The sequence below is a fragment of the Hordeum vulgare genome, chromosome 1H (assembly GCF_904849725.1).
Source record: "Hordeum vulgare subsp. vulgare chromosome 1H, MorexV3_pseudomolecules_assembly, whole genome shotgun sequence".
In the NCBI taxonomy this organism is placed as follows: Eukaryota; Viridiplantae; Streptophyta; class Magnoliopsida; order Poales; family Poaceae; genus Hordeum; species Hordeum vulgare.
In genome coordinates, this window is record NC_058518.1 from 75,884 (window position 1) to 91,933 (window position 16,050).

At 53.3% G+C, this 16,050-nt stretch overlaps 3 protein-coding genes across 6 annotated transcripts; 1 reads left to right on the forward strand and 2 right to left on the reverse strand.

The window, feature by feature from the left end:
* The first annotated feature begins 296 nt into the window (after positions 1–296).
* Positions 297–1,923, forward strand: LOC123394902. The gene is made up of 2 exons (XM_045092618.1): positions 297–1,548; positions 1,655–1,923. The coding sequence occupies exon 1, from the start codon at positions 312–314 to the stop codon at positions 1,488–1,490; it is 1,179 nt and encodes a 392-aa protein (XP_044948553.1). The 5' UTR covers positions 297–311; the 3' UTR covers positions 1,491–1,548; positions 1,655–1,923.
* A 478-nt stretch (positions 1,924–2,401) lies between these two features.
* On the reverse strand, positions 2,402–6,022 carry LOC123394901 (peroxisomal membrane protein PEX14-like). 4 transcript variants are annotated; one of them, XM_045117124.1, is made up of 10 exons: positions 5,789–6,022; positions 5,522–5,712; positions 5,214–5,414; positions 4,951–5,128; positions 4,602–4,772; positions 4,018–4,049; positions 3,874–3,916; positions 3,726–3,793; positions 3,180–3,218; positions 2,402–3,074 (listed from the first exon to the last, which is right to left on the reverse strand). In XM_045117124.1, the coding sequence occupies exons 1-10, from the start codon at positions 5,820–5,822 to the stop codon at positions 2,628–2,630; spliced, it is 1,404 nt and encodes a 467-aa protein (XP_044973059.1). In that variant the 5' UTR covers positions 5,823–6,022; the 3' UTR covers positions 2,402–2,627. The 4 variants fall into 4 exon arrangements, with proteins under 4 accessions (XP_044973059.1, XP_044979405.1, XP_044964438.1 ...); XM_045123470.1 differs by having other exon boundaries at positions 2,402–3,071; positions 5,789–6,021; XM_045108503.1 differs by having other exon boundaries at positions 3,180–3,221; positions 5,789–6,021.
* Positions 6,023–8,269: 2,247 nt separating this feature from the next.
* On the reverse strand, positions 8,270–11,175 carry LOC123404718 (E3 ubiquitin-protein ligase SIS3). Its single transcript, XM_045101300.1, has 8 exons — positions 10,934–11,175; positions 10,808–10,846; positions 10,579–10,719; positions 10,146–10,284; positions 9,982–10,074; positions 9,432–9,497; positions 9,060–9,176; positions 8,270–8,950 (listed from the first exon to the last, which is right to left on the reverse strand). Exons 1-8 carry the CDS (start codon positions 10,960–10,962, stop codon positions 8,435–8,437), a joined length of 1,140 nt encoding a protein of 379 aa, XP_044957235.1. The 5' UTR covers positions 10,963–11,175; the 3' UTR covers positions 8,270–8,434.
* Positions 11,176–16,050: the final 4,875 nt, after the last annotated feature.

Sequence of the window (16,050 nt, forward strand, 5' to 3'; positions counted from 1 at the left end):
AACCCAGACGGGATTTCCGATAGCATGTGCATGAAAATACAAGTTATGTGACCGTGACAACGTACTTTGTAAGTTTCGGCATTAAAATGAACACCTAATGTGGCAAGTTTTGTGACCGACAGTGTTATTACCTCTTGAAATATACCGTGGCATGCAACTTGAGTGTGATGGTGATGGCAATTTATGTGCGGCGAACATGACAACTTTCAAACCGAAAAAAAAGTCCCACATCGAGATGAGGTGAAACCCAAGAGAGGAATGGGTCCACCTCCCCACCCCACTCCACTACACTCTAAACTTATTGTGTTGTAATGTGGAGTTGCACGTACTACCACTCACTCACTCACTACACGTGGAGACGAGTGGAGGCAGCATTACTCCGGCCGGATCCATCCCCACAGACACAGATCGCCGTCGTCTCCCTCCGGCCGGATCCATCCCCACAGATCGCCGTCGTCTCCCTCATCCTCATGGACACCCCACCCGCGGAGGACAAGGCCAAGCGCGCGCGCAAGCGGAGCAGGTACCTCGACCACCACTACCAAACCCCCACCCTCCTCGACGCCCTACACGGCGGCGGCGGCCACCACACCCCACCTCCACCTCCACCTCCACCTCCAACAGACCTGCTCGCCGCGCTCCACCAGGCCGCGGCCTGCCCCTACGACCTCCCGGGGGGCGTCGATGCCGGCGCGCTCCTCGCCTTCTTCGCCCTCCACAGGGACTCTGTCACTGCCTCTGCCTCTGCCTCTGCGCCCGCCCTCCACAAGGCCAAGGCCAAGGCCAAGGATACCACTACTTCTATCAGCAGCAGCAGCAGCAGCAGCTCCTCCTCTCCTCGCCCGAATCCATGCCGGGCCATGGCCCTCGCCCCCACCCACGGATCTGCCGCCAACGCCCATGCCATGGAACAGCCTGCTGGACCAGCAAATGCACCACCACTGCCACCGGCAGTGGGAGGAGCAGCCGGACACAGCAAGAGGGCACCCAAGAACAAGAAACCCACTGCCAACAGCAGCCCCAAACAAGCCCAGCATTCCGGCAAGCCGGTGGCGCTCATCCTCCACTTCGCCGCCGATCATCAGCCTCTGCCCACCAAGGAGCAGCTCCACTCCACATTCCGCGGCTTCGGGCCCCTCATCGAGCCCAACACCGAGGTCACCAAGAAGCGGGCGCGCGTCGTGTTCCAGGGCAGCGCCGCCGCGGAGGCCGCCTACGGCTGCGTGCACACGCTCGGGCTCGGCGCCGCCTTGGCCGCGGCGCGCCTGCAGTACCTGCGCCCGCCGCCGCCCGCGCCAAAGATCCCGCTCACGGACGTCAGGAACAACCTGGAGAAGATGATCGCGTCCCTCACCGGCCCTTCGCTGCTCGGCAAGGGCAGCGCGTGGAGCCTCGCCGGAGAAATGCAGCACCTCCTCTTCAAGGTCGACAGGGCCCTGGGTGCCGCCGGGGCAGGGCCTTCCACCTCGGCTGCTGCTCATCACCATTGAGATCAGCTCTGCTCCTGCAACTGCTGGATGGAGATAAGCTCCTCCTACCTCCTGCTAGGTATAGTTTGTTTAGTCAGCGATCCAGTTGGTCTTGTATATTTCAGTTGAGATCCTGCTAGGTACTGCTACTGCTCGAATAATCGTAGCTGCTTATTCTCACTCAGAATGTTGAGATCCTACTGGCTGCAGCGACCACATCAAGCTTCAATTCCCCAATTATTGTGTAATAAGCAGGCCATCTCCTACCTCCTAGTATAGTATAGTATAGCTAGTTTAGTTAGTGATCCAGCTTGTCTTGTAAATTATGAACTCTAGTGCTGCTGAGAACCATTGTAATATATATATCTAGCGATGGTCGAGCTTCTAATGCTCATGTGTAATATATATATCTACCTGCTACAAAAAATGAAGTAAGCTCCGGTGTGCTTGTTCCCTTGCTGGTCTCTGCCTTTGGCATGATAGTGATGATGATGATGATGATGATGATGATGATGATGATAAAATGCAGTTGGTTTTGCTGTACCTTTCATCTGTAGTGGATAAGCCAGAAACTGCAATCCTGGAGTGAGTTGATTTGGTTGACATCTTCATTTCGACCTGAGACAGCAAACAAAAAAAAAGGAAAGCTTTATGTAAAGTGAGTTGCAGGTGGTTGATAATAAAAAACAAGCAAAACTTTTGATGTTTGCTCAAACTCACATCTCTCGATCTGCATCACCATCAGCAGTCATCATTCATCACTGCCAAACTGAATTGGCATCTTAGGGTGATGGCATTGGCATGCACAACACAATGCCAAATGCCAAACTGAATGATGCATACCAACAATATCAATTGCTCATGACCCACAACAAGAGCAAAACCTGGATAACAAACAATCCACACACAAATTTGTACAAAGGCCACAACCATAAGAAATCTTCTCTTATTATTTTTTAAGTGTAGAGCAGACAGCATATACATGGTCTAAACCCAGAATCACATAGCCAGATTTGAGTGTGACTTGTTCTTTATTCCATCTCTAGGCGGCAATCCAAACATTGATCACAAATTTATGACAAACTGCCATATGTACCAGGATCCGGCTTATACAACTTAGATTGTGTTGCCCTTGTCGGATGGTCGTCAGGCTGGTGCTTAGACGGCTTCCGCCTGCTCTTCCATCTCGCTGCGTCCAGCATCGCTTGCGGCACTGCCGTTAACCGGCACCTCGGCGACGGCGACGGAAGGCGAGCTCGCGGCGCCGTTCACCTGCACCTCACTAGCGGCCACGGACGTGTCGCTTGAAGATTGCTTTGCAAGGGAATTCTGTTGACGGATGGCAGCCGCTGCTTCTGGCATGGCAACACCTGGAGGCTGAGGGGGAACCCACTGGCGTTGAGGCAGCGGCCTTTCCACAACACCGCTGCTGTATGCCAGCGGCCTCGGCTCCTCCGCGTGAAAATCAGGGGCCTTCCCGTTCTGGTGGTACGAGGGCGCATAGTTGTCCTGAGCCTGAGAGTATGATCCATCCTCGTTCAGGTAGGCGTTGGATCCATAACCAATCTTTTGCTGTGCATGTTGCAGCATCTCCAATGCCTGCTGCTTTTAGCAATAAGCCAATAATAGATAGAGACGCTGTTAATTATTATTACAAGTAAAAAGAAGCACTCTTGCTTGCAGCAAAGATAAGGTTCAGGGTCATCGTACCTTGGTCCCAGAAGATCGATTATCCCCTCGCTGCACTGTCTGCTGAAAGTCGGAATGTCATACCAAAAGACAGGTCAGACAATATTCAAGAAACAAGGTCAGACAATATTAAAGGTGTCAATACATGTATATGTAATGAGGAAATGCCACACCAACTTAGATGTACATATCTCATTGAACAGGCTAGATGCATGTTTTGCATACAGATGGGGGTAGTCAGAATGTCAGATTTTGTATAAGAAAAAGAAAGATATGGTGACTTTGCTGGAGTCATGTTTTGCATACCAAAAATACATGTATACACGCTAGCAAACTATATCTGGTTAACATGCAAAAAAACATGATATATAGTTTACTGGAATCGATTAACTCAAATGTGAACTTTCCCAAAGCTGGACAGAAGGTTATACTACAGAAAATGACACAATTTGTTCAATACAATGTGCATCATACTAAAGCAAAATTGTGTTTTGAAGAATCAATCCAGCTCATTCACTAGTTCAGCAAAAGCAAGATGTATTAACTATAACCTGATTGGTTTCTTACCTCAACATACGATCTTGAATATGATCCAGAGGTAGGTTCAGTAGGTGCTGGCGCAAACGAAGGCCTCCCTGCTCAACAAACACGCAATGGTGGTAAGTAGCAAGAAAGATGGAAGCAACTAGCTAGGAGCTTAGCAAGAGATGCTGACCTGAGCCGAAGTCGCTGTTTGGGGCACCATACATATTAGGTTGCTACAAAAAGGAAAAGCAGTTCAGTAATAGGACAGTTATCCAAAGCATGAGCACGTTATTGTAAGTGTTATTAGAACAGGATGAACAAAAGAAGTGCACACCTGAGGAGGTCTCCATGGAGTGTTAACAGGCCCTAAACATTGTGGTCAAACAAATAATAATTTGGTCAGATCCTCATAGTTATCTGCGTCAACAATCATAGTAAAATCTGTCTGATCTAGGGCATTCATGCATATGGCTTTATACGACATTGTCACAACAAAAGTTGTACACTTTCCGATACACGGTGGATGTGAGTTGAACAGCATAGAGAAGGCCTTGTAAATGGTGGGGAAAATTGTAGAGTCAAAGGTCTTTAGCATCGTACCCTCTACAATTAGACCAGCTCTGCAGCGTGTTTGATGCAAATAAAGAGCAATGAAGTATGAAACGGTACAGGTGGGTCGATACAGCATTATGAAACGGTACGGATGGATTTATACAGCACTGTGCCGATGTAAGGTGGATATCTTCTGATGCAGGTGAAAAAATAAACTTAGCATTGACTAATGGGAAGTGGGACAGCATTACAAAACAAGCCTTCCATTTAAATAAAATGGGCAAAGATGGTCTTTAAGGTTTTCAGATTGCAGCCTAAATAAAATAAAATGCAACAAAGTGAAATGCTAAATATATATATACTGACCATTCCTTGCGGCGGAGGGGGCATGTTCCTCCAATGGGCGGTAGTGCGAAAACCTATCCTCCCTGGTAATATTTACGGAGTCCCTGCTATGGCTCAACGACTCGCTCAACGATTTTAACACCTTTGCTTGGGAGTCCAGGGCCTGTGTCAAGGTCACGAGTATCTTCTTCTCTGCCAAAAGAAGGAGAATGGGTATCATATAACACAAACCAAAATTGCATCAACATGAAACAGAGATCATATTATGTAGTTAACTGAACTAGGATTCTCGCAAAATTAAAACAAAAGGACTGAACTAGGATTACAAGGCGATGAATTTATGAGAAACAATGTGTTTAGGATACTGCACCTTCATCCTTTGAAGCGAGCAACTCCTGGTTGGTCTGGGCGATGGCGGAAACGGCGGTGGCGGAGGCCTTGACGGCCTCCCTGGTCTCCTCGTCGATCCTGGCCTTGAGCTCGGTGGCCTCATCGCCTTCTGCGACGACCCTGTGGATCCATGACTTGAGCCTGGGGAGTAGCAGCTTCTGTTGAAGCAGCAGACATGGTAAGAGGATGCTTGCTTGCAGTAGAGTTGAGCTGGGTTTGCTGCAGAGAAGGCAGGAGGAGAACCTTGATGAAGACGGCTGCGCTGGCTCCGAAGCCGAGCAGGAGGCCGGCGGCGACGAAGGCGCGGTACCAGGTGAGCCTGGGCTGCGGCGCGGCGACGACGATGGGGCCTGCCGGTGGGGCGTAAGCTTGTGGAGGCGCCGCAGCGGTGTGGACAGGGGCCTGGGCCTGGGTGGGAGGGGAGGCGGTGGTGGGCGGCGGATCCTGCAGCAGAAGAGAGGAGAGGAGGGCAAGTAAGTAAGTAAGGTAGATGGAGGAGGATTGGATTGGAAGAGGAAGAAGAAGGAGGAGGAGGAGGAGGAGAGGCGTACGGGGACTCGCCGGAAGGCCTCGTCGATCTCGTCGTTGGTGAGGCCCTTGTTCTGGAGGAAGGAGCGGCGGTAGACGACGGCGGAGCCCCTGACCTTGGGGTGGGAGAGGAACTTGACGGCGTTCTGCACGTAGTCCTCCCTCACCGGCTGCGACGGCGCCTCGAAGGCCAGCTGCTGCTTCTCGCCGTCGGCTGGCTCCGGACAGAATTGCCTCCAAGGTCAGCAATCGAATCGGGGAATCGAGAGAGAGAGAGAGAGATGACAGACCTTGCGGCGGCGGTGGCGGCGGATCAGAGTCCATCCTCACCTACCCCGATGAGACGAGAAGCTGCTGCTGCTGCTTGAGATCTGTGCGCTGCTCTGCTCGTCAACCAGGTTGGGTCAGGTAAAGATGAGTTTTTGAGACAACAGAAGCAGCAGCAGGAGAAGCAGTTGGGATGATGGATATCCTCTTCTAGTCTTCTTTCTTCTTCTCTTCTCTCATCTGCCTTCTTTCTTTGCCTTCCACCCAAAAATCGTATACAATTCTTTTGTGTTCCTTCTTATTCATCTACTTATTTATTTATTTTCTCTTTTTTCTTGACGCCGGTAAAATGTAAAAAAAAGAAAAACTATTTCATGCGAGTAGAAGCGAAAGAAAAGGTAATGATAATTGGCCATCGTTTTTTTTTTTTGTCAATTTTACATGGCAGACTACAAATCCTGCCCTTTTTCGCCCCAAAAATTCTTTTCTTCCCAAAAAAAATGAAGAAATGTCATGTTTTTTCTTTTTCACGGCAAAATCTTTCTTCTTCACAAAAAAACATGCCATGCGTTTCTAAAGAAACCATACCTGGCCAAACGGGCCGTGCTAATCGGGGCGGCACAGAAGCACGGTGGCCCGGCACGCGATCACGCACGCAGCCCTCCTTGAGCCGTGCCTGGACCGTCACCCTCAGCACGCGGGCCAGCCCGGCACGTCACAAATTCATAGGCACTGCAATATCGTTTGCTCAAAAAAAAAGGCATTGTAATATCTTATCTTTCGCATTCGACTCAACGACTTTTAAACTATAAGAGATATTGTATTGCTCTAGGCATAACTCCTCATAAGTTTAATTCAGACATGCCTGCTAGATGGAACTCTACATATTTGATGCTTAAAGCAGTTATTAGGGACAAGAGTTCCGTTCAATGGTTTTATTAATGCAAAATATGTGGTTGATTCTCAAATCGGCAATAATACTTGGCATGTTATTACAACATTGATTGCAATTCTTGAGTTGTTCTATGATGCAACATTCCTGGGGTTTATTACCCGACATCACCTTTGATGGTGCATACCATATCAGACATTGCTGGTCATCTCAAAGCATATGAAGGTGATGTTGTTGCTGACATGAAAACCAAGTATTTAAAATATTGGCAACATATTCCACTGTTGTATGCATTTGCATTTATCTTGGATCCTAGAGCTAAACTTGAAGGGTATTGTAGTGCACTCAATGTACTATCGACGGCCCTAACTTTACATTATACTGATGACTTCAACATGGCTCGTGAAAAGCTTGTTGAAGTTTTTGCTAAGTATGAGCGAAAACATGCCGGAGTTCGAATGCAATGACCTCCACCAGCAACTACTTCTGGTAAAAAGAGAAGGGCATGGAGCAAGATCCTTTTTTCTTCGTCCTCCTCTACCGTTGTAAGCTCTTCCACGTCAACATCTGTGCTTCAAGGTGGTGGGGAGTTAACGAAGTACCTTAACAGTGACAAAAGTCATGTACAATTTAGATAATGAGGAAGACTTCAACATACTACAGTGCTAGCAAGAACACAAGCTTACATTTACGGTGTTTTTCATATTAGCACGGGATGTGTTATCGGTACCCGTCTCTATCGGAGTCTACTTCCAGCCTTGCTGGAAAAATAATTGAGGAGAGAAGGACTAGTCTCACCCTTGGTATGGTGAGGACACTCATGTCCGTGAAAGATGGGGAGCTGTCAAGGAGAGCCCAACACACTGCAGAAGATCCCATGTTTGAAGAAATGAACCTTGAAGAAGAAGAACGGGAAGAATAGTAGTGTTGTCCTTTTCTTTTTCTTTTGTAAATTTCTTATCTTTTTGTAATTTTATTTCCCTTTTGTAATTCTAGAGCGTGGCTTTGTATTCTTTTACTTCCCAGGAATGGGAGGATTTAATGAGGTAGACACAAATAAAGCTCAAGATTAATCCCAGATGATACATTACCTCATTTTTTATTTTATGCATTATTGTTGTCTAATGTGCCTAACGTGCCATTTTTTGCTATAAAAAAGGATGCTCACTTTCTCATTTCTCACACTCAAACTCCATCGCATTTTCCACACACATGTCTAATCCAAATCAAAACACTCATTGGAGATGCTCTACCATTTGGAGGTACTACGATGAAGAATTAGTTACAGACGAGGATGGTCTCGCCGAACTTTTTGCAAAAGTGCAAATAATGTGATAAGAAATTGCTCATGAAGGCAGACAAGACGGCGGCTACGGCTGCAGGGCAAGGTTGAAGGATCCCAATTAGTCGGTTGTAGTCTGTAAAAAAAAAAATCCTTTCATGGATGCTTTGTGACGACGAAGGCCCTGCCTCAGCGTCATTCTTGCCCTCCTTTCAGTAGAATTCCCTCTCATCTTGCATAACAATGCGAGGAGGAGCAGCCGCCTACCCTGTGCTAGCATTACTTGAGCACACAAATTACAAAGAGAATAATGCAACAAGAGCCTACGCATACATATAACACCTCTCCATTTACTATGGTAACAATCTTCCAAGGAATCTCCTCTCCTCTCCTCTCTTTGTAACAACCATACATACATATGTTAATCTACATACACGCCAAAACCATACACCCTCTCTCCCTACACTCATGATGTATGGCCCTCACAGCGGTAACTCAGCGATCCCGCAGCTCATGCCCATCATCAACCACCACCACCACGCCGCTCCCCACCTCAGCCGCCACCGCTCGCCCACCCTCACTGTCAACACTTACACCGCCATCGTGATGCCCCACCACGGGCCGGAGCAGCAGGCCCTGCAGCCGCACCAGGTAGCTCCGCCCCGCCGCTGGCTGTGGCCCAACGTACCGGTTGGCCGTCGCTGCCACCTCACCAACACTGCTCCCCGAGGGGCGGTCCTGCTGCAGCATCTCGCTGCTGGAGCGGATGCCGTTGAGCGCGCTCAGGTCCAGGTTGGGGAACACTGAGCAGCGGCACCGCGGGCACTTGACGTTCAGCCGCAGCCACTGGTCGATGCACTCCACGTGGAAGTTGTGCGCGCACGGGAGGCCACGCACCTCGTTCCCCACCTTGAACTCCTCCAGGCAGATCGGGCACTCACTGCAGTCCGTCGGCACCGCTTTCAGCATGAACTTGGGGAGCTCCTGGATCAGAGCCTCCACCGCTTCCCTCTGAAAGAAGCACAAGAGATCACATTTAGCACATTTAGATGTATTCTTGTGATGATGATGCAGCATATGGCAAATTACACTTCAGGTAATGCTTGTAAGCAACTCTCACCTGGGCTGTTGTTAGGTAAAGGCCAGGATGATATGCAGTGTCTTGGCCCATTCCTCTCAGTTCCAAGCCGACCGCTTCGAAAGCCCAGTCAGGCACACGAATCATGTCAACCAAAACCTGCACACATGAACGTCATGTAAATCATGCCGTCATATTACCTTCCTACTGCTAGAAATAACCTAGCCAGCTCTTGTGTGGATTGAAACTTGTGTGCTAGGACAAAATATGTAATCCTGACTGCTTTGGACATACTGAACAGAATAGTATTGATAAAGATTCGTAATAACTTAATCTGATATGCTGAAGCTTCCCTAATGTTGACAGATCAGTTCCTACATACAACGTCAGTAAAGAAATAAATGGAAACATTACCCCGTATTCAGAGACCGGAATTCCCTGCTGTGCCCTCAGTTGGAGAGCATGCCTTCGGTTTAGCCACTGCCATGTAGATAAAAGCATGGAAAATGTAAAATTCCTCTGATAATCATATCAGAAAGTTCAGCCCAGCAAAATCTTGGCCACTGGCGTCTACACTTCAGTTTATATTGTGCAAATACAACGAACACTCAACAGATTCATCATGTTTTAACTGGATATGATACTAGCTGATGCAAACCAGATATAACAATCCAATGTCGAATTCACAACTCAGTACACGCGTCAAACAGAATTTTAATACATCCAATTCAAACGGCAATAGACATGGATATCCCTACAGTCAGGTAATACACAAGCAGGCTAAACTAACTACAATAGTCTATGAAGAGCATATGCTATATATCAGTAGATTTTGATTGACATGAACCTTGCTAACGCTAAATACTGCCATCCTTTGTACAATAATCATGTATAAGCAGCACTTGAATAATATTTCAATCACATTCAAGCTTTGATTTTGCATGGAAAGATTATGCAGCAGTACCTTTCCAACAGCCACGCATGCAATACAAGCGAGCCCACAGTAACTGAAAAGCAGCCATATCAGGAAGCCCCATTTTTGTCCTTCCTCTGGCAACTGTATACGAAGTGAATGTGCGGTGAGTAACAATTCTCCATATATTTGCCTCCACAATTAAAACAACTTACACAGCTCCTTGCACTGTTAAACCACAATGTTCCTATCACAGTCCAAACCCACAGAAAGGGGTAGAGAAGAAGTACAAGGACTGAGAGAACAAGTATCCTCCCACAGAAACGAGTATATCTCTGTTGCCATCCAAGATCCCTGAAATTTGTTATAAGGAAGAGTCACTGATGTAGAGCAAAGTTTTGAGGATAACCTAGTTGTTTCCAGAAAGAAAGAAAGATAGAGAAGCAGGTATCTTAAAACACTGATATAAGACTCACAACCATTTCCTATTCCCCTATTATTTTCCTACTCTATGAGGCTTGAGCATGGTGATGAAGACGTACGTACATACATGTGGAGTGGTGGTGTTTAGCGATTTGGATGAAATGCACTATTGGAACATTCAGTGAGAGTCAGGTGTAGGGAATGGGGAGGGAGTGGAGAGCTTACAGTCCCATCCCTGCAGCGAGGCCGTTGTCGAGGAACATGAGGAGGCGGAAGACGAAGACGGTGGTGTAGTCGACGACGATCCATATGTGGAGCGGGTGCGCGCAGAGGCGGTACCTCCTCCAGTTGATGGACACGATGATCCTGTACAAGCAAGTCGTTAGGCGTACGGACATGGATGGATAGATAGAAGGTGCAGGGGCGGAGGAATGGAAGGGAGGGAGGGGCGTACACGCTGGTGGCGAGCATGGAGAGGAAGAAGCCGTCGTACCTGCAGCCCAGCACACATTTCCATCATTCAATGACCACAAAAAAAAAAGCAGTGGGGATCGGAAGGGGATCGGTAAGAGGGACGCACCACTTGAAATCGACGCCCCGCATCGCCATTCCGGTCAGATCTGGAACTGGTGGTTGTCGTCGGAGCGCTCCGGCGGCTGCGGCTGCGGCGGCGGCACCCGCATCCGTCGCCTCCGCTCCGCTCCAATCGAGGGTTTGGGAAGGTGGGCGGATGGATGGATGCGGGGGACAAACGGAACGGAGTCGATTTGGATTGGGATTGGGATTGGGATTGTGATTGGGATGGAGTCGGGACAGTGACAGTAACCCCACACACACACACACAAGAGAGGAGAGGAGAGGAGAGGAAGATGAAGTCGGACCTACCCTACCCCTGCCCACGCATCCTCGGGCCCACGCGTCAGCGACAACGGCCGACCTTTTTTAATCCGAACGTGCGGTGTGTTTCGCCATCTGCTTTCAGAAGCCTCCCCGTCCACATCCAGTCATCCCTCTGTTTCCTCGTCTACAACCTAGCAGCCATGGACAACGACAATAACCTCGTCGATTGCTGCCAGAGAAGGTTGCCTACTTGCTGGCTAACAGGGCGATGCACCACGCGCACGAGCGCGTGCGTGCTACGCCCGGATTCTTTCAGAGGAGGCCGCCTACCTTCAAGCTAAGATGGCGCTCTATGTGGCGAACGAGCGCGGCCGTGCTGCGCCGCCGCTGACACCAGCACTACCCGCGCCAGCACAGCCCGCCCCCGCTCCGGCACAACCCGAACTCGCCCCCGCGCCCGCACAACCCGACATCGTCCCCGCATCGGCACAACACGCCCCCGCTCCGGCACAACCCGACCTCGGACCCGCGCCGGCACAGCCCGCCCCCGCTCCGGCACAACCCGAACTCGCCCCCGCGCCCGCACAACCCGTCCTCGTCCCCGCGTCGGCACAACACGCCCCCGCTCCGGCACAACCCGACCTCGGACCCGCGCCGGCACAGCCCGCCCCCGCTCCGGCACAACCCGAACTCGCCCCCGCGCCCGCACAACCCGACCTCGTCCCCGCGCCCGCACAACACGCCCCCGCTCCGGCACAACCCGACCTCGGACCCGCGCCGGCACAACCCGACCTCGGACCCGCGCCGGCACAGCCCGCCCCCGTTCCGGCACAACCCGAACTCGCCCCCGCGCCCGCACAACCCGACCTCGTCCCCGCGCCCGCACAACACGCCCCCGCTCCGGCACAACCCGACCTCGGACCCGCGCCGGCACAACCCGACCTCGCCCCCGCGCCGGCACAGCCCGCCCCCGCTCCGGCACAACCCGAACTCGCCCCCGCGCCCGCACAACCCGACCTCGTCCCCGCGCCCGCACAACACGCCCCCGCTCCGGCACAACCCGACCTCGGACCCGCGCCGGCACAACCCGACCTCGCCCCCGCGCCGGCACAGCCCGCCCCCGCTCCGGCACAACCCGAACTCGCCCCCGCGCCCGCACAACCCGACCTCGTCCCCGCGCCCGCACAACACGCCCCCGCTCCGGCACAACCCGACCTCGGACCCGCGCCGGCACAGCCCGCCCCCGCTCCGGCACAACCCGACCTCGCCCCCGCGCCCGCACAGCCCGCCCCCGCTCCGGCACAACCCAAACTCGCCCCCACGCCCGCACAACCCGACCTCGTCCCCGCGCCGGCACAACACGCCCCCGCTCCGGCACAACCCGACCTCGGAGCCGCGCCGGCACAACCCGACCTTGCCCCCGCGCCGGCACAGCCCGCCCCGCTCCGGCACAACCCGACCTCGCCCCCGCGCCCGCACAGCCCGCCCCAGCTCCGGCACAACCCGACCTCGCCGCCGCTCCGGCACAACCCTACCTCGCCCCCGCGCCGGCACAACCCGCCCCCGCGCCGGCACAACCCGACCTCGCCGCCGCTCCGGCACAACCCTACCTCGCCCCCGCGCCGGCACAGCCCGCCCCCGCTCCGGCACAACCCGACCTCGCCGCCGCTCCAGCACAACCCGTCCTCGCCCCCGCGCCGGCACAGCCCGCCCCCGCTCCGGCACAACCCGAACTCGCCCCCGCGCCCGCACAACCCGACCTCGTCCCCGCGCCGGCACAACACGCCCCCGCTCCGGCACAACCCGACCTCGGAGCCGCGCCGGCACAACCCGACCTCGCCCCCGCGCCGGCACAGCCCGCCCCCGCTCCGGCACAACCCGACCTCGCCCCCGCGCCCGCACAGCCCGCCCCCGCTCCGGCACAACCCAAACTCGCCCCCACGCCCGCACAACCCGACCTCGTCCCCGCGCCGGCACAACACGCCCCCGCTCCGGCACAACCCGACCTCGGAGCCGCGCCGGCACAACCCGACCTTGCCCCCGCGCCGGCACAGCCCGCCCCGCTCCGGCACAACCCGACCTCGCCCCCGCGCCCGCACAGCCCGCCCCAGCTCCGGCACAACCCGACCTCGCCGCCGCTCCGGCACAACCCTACCTCGCCCCCGCGCCGGCACAACCCGCCCCCGCGCCGGCACAACCCGACCTCGCCGCCGCTCCGGCACAACCCTACCTCGCCCCCGCGCCGGCACAGCCCGCCCCCGCTCCGGCACAACCCGACCTCGCCGCCGCTCCAGCACAACCCGTCCTCGCCCCCGCGCCGGCACAGCCCGCCCCCGCTCCGGCACAACCCGAACTCGCCCCCGCGCCCGCACAACCCGACCTCGTCCCCGCGCCGGCACAACACGCCCCCGCTCCGGCACAACCCGACCTCGGAGCCGCGCCGGCACAACCCGACCTCGCCCCCGCGCCGGCACAGCCCGCCCCCGCTCCGGCACAACCCGACCTCGCCCCCGCGCCCGCTCAGCCCGCCCAGCTCCGGCACAACCCGACCTCGCCGCCGCTCCGGCACAACCCTACCTCGCCCCCGCGCCGGCACAACCCGCCCCCGCTCCGGCACAACCCGACCTCGCCGCCGCTCCGGCACAACCCTACCTCGCCCCCGCGCCGGCACAGCCCGCCCCCGCTCCGGCACAACCCGACCTCGCCGCCACTCCAGCACAACCCGTCCTCGCCCCCGCGCCGGCACAGCCCGCCCCCGCTCCGGCACAACCCGACCTCGCCGCCGCTCCGGCACAACCCTACCTTGCCCCCGCAGCCGGCACAGTCTGCCCCCGCTCCGGCACAACCCGACCTCGCCGCCGCCGCCGAGGACGCCTAGTTTTTTTTCATTAATAATGTAACGTGTGGACTCTCGTCGGCCTTCGTTGCCGGCTTTTTTAATGTTTAAATTATGCATGTTTGATGCACGCCAAGAAAAATGGATCGAGCCAGCATTGGACGCATGGGCCGACCCAAGCGTCGAAGCGGATGTTCGTGTCTGCCTGGCCGATCCAAACGGACAAAATCGCCGCCCGTTTGGGTCGGCCCGTTGTAGTTGCATTTAAAATAAAGAATAAAAGAAGATGCGTGGAATATACTTGCTCCATTCTAGTGTTGTGGAGTATATCTTTGTTGGATGGATCCCAATGGGGATGAGATGAAATTAATCTCTACTAAAAACAGGAAGGAGAGAAGAGAAAAGGTATGCGAGCGGTGCTGTATACCTGGCCAAACGGGCCGTGCCTGACGGGCCGGCACGGCTGCCCGCAGGCCAGGCACGAGACTGTTGGAATTATGCCCTAGAGACAATAATAAATATAGTTATTATTATAATTCATGTATCAAGATAATCGTTTATTATCCATGCTATAATTGTATTGAATGAAGACTTATATACATGTGTGGATACATAGACAAAACACTGTCCCTAGCAAGCCTCTAGTTGGCTAGCCATTTGATCAAAGATAGTCAATGTCTTCTGATTATGAACAAGGTGTTTTTGCTTGATAATTGGATCACGTCATTAGGAGAATCACGTGATGGACTAGACCCAAACTAATATACGTAGCATGTTGATCGTGTCATTTTGTTGCTACTGTTTTCTGCGTGTCAAGTATTTGTTCCTATGACCATGGGATCATATAACTCACTGACACCGGAGGAATGCTTTGTGTGTATCAAACGTCGCAACGTAAATGGGTGACTATAAATATGCTCTACAGGTATCTCCGAAGGTGTTCGTTGAGTTAGTATGGATCGAGACTGGGATTTGTCACTCCGTGTGACGGAGAGGTATCTCGGGGCCCACTCGGTAATACAACATCACACACAAGCCTTGCAAGCAATGTGACTTAGTGTAAGTTGCGGGATCTTGTATTACGGAACGAGTAAAGAGACTTGCCGGTAAACGAGATTGAAATAGGTATGCGGATACTGACGATCGAATCTCGGGCAAGTAACATACCGAAGGACAAAGGGAATGACATACGGGATTATATGAATCCTTGGCACTTAGGTTCAAACGATAAGATCTTTGTAGAATATGTAGGATCCAATATGGGCATCCAGTGTTGGGGAACGTCGCATGGGAAACAAAAAATTTCCTACACGCACGAAGACCTATCATGGTGATGTCCATCTACGAGAGGGGATGTGTGATCTACGTACCCTTGTAGACCGTACAGCAGAAGCGTTAGTGAACGCGGTTGATGTAGTGGAACGTCCTCACGTCCCTCGATCCGCCCCGCGAACCGTCCCGCGATCAGTCCCACGATCTAGTGCCGAACGGACGGCACCTCCGCGTTCAGCACACGTACAGCTCGACGATGATCTCGGCCTTCTTGATCCAGCAAGAGAGACGGAGTGGTAGAAGAGTTCTCCGTCAGCGTGATGGCGCTCCGGAGGTTGGTGATGATCTCGTCTCAGCAGGGCTCCGCCCGAGCTCCGCAGAAACGCGATCTAGAGGTAAAACCGTGGAGATATGTGGTCGGGCTGCCGTGGGAAAGTTGTGTCAAATCAACCCTAAAACCTCCGTATATATAGGGGGAAGAGGGGGAGCCTTGCCTTGGGGTCCAAGGACCCCTAAGGGCTTCGGCCGAGCGAAGGAGGGGAGATCTCCCCTTCTAAACCGAGTCCAACTAGGTTTGGAAGGAGGAGTCCTTCCCCTTTTCCCACCTCCTCTTTTTTTTCTCTTTGATTTTTCTTCCTATGGTGCATAGGGCTCTTTTGGGCTGTCCCACCAGCCCACTAAGGGCTGGTGTGCCACCCCCAATGCCTATGGGCTTCCCCGGGGTGGGTTGCCCCCCCCCCCGGTGAACT

Excerpts from the sequence above, each read along its gene's own strand:
- LOC123404718 (XM_045101300.1), bottom strand. The coding sequence starts at position 10,962 with ATGGCGATGCGGGGCGTCGATTTCAAGTG. Across the intron at positions 10,847-10,933 it reads CGGGGCGTCGATTTCAAGTG|GTACGACGGCTTCTTCCTCT; the intron begins GTGCGTCCCTCT and ends GCTGGGCTGCAG. Across the intron at positions 9,498-9,981 it reads CATGCGTGGCTGTTGGAAAG|TGGCTAAACCGAAGGCATGC; the intron begins GTACTGCTGCAT and ends TCTACATGGCAG.
- LOC123394902 (XM_045092618.1), top strand. The coding sequence starts at position 312 with ATGTGGAGTTGCACGTACTACCACTCACTCACTCACTACACGTGGAGA.
- LOC123394901 (XM_045108503.1), bottom strand. The coding sequence starts at position 5,822 with ATGGACTCTGATCCGCCGCCACCGCCGCCGCAAG. Across the intron at positions 5,129-5,213 it reads GCGCAGCCGTCTTCATCAAG|AAGCTGCTACTCCCCAGGCT; the intron begins GTTCTCCTCCTG and ends CTGCTTCAACAG. Across the intron at positions 3,917-4,017 it reads CTCCATGGAGACCTCCTCAG|CAACCTAATATGTATGGTGC; the intron begins GTGTGCACTTCT and ends TCCTTTTTGTAG.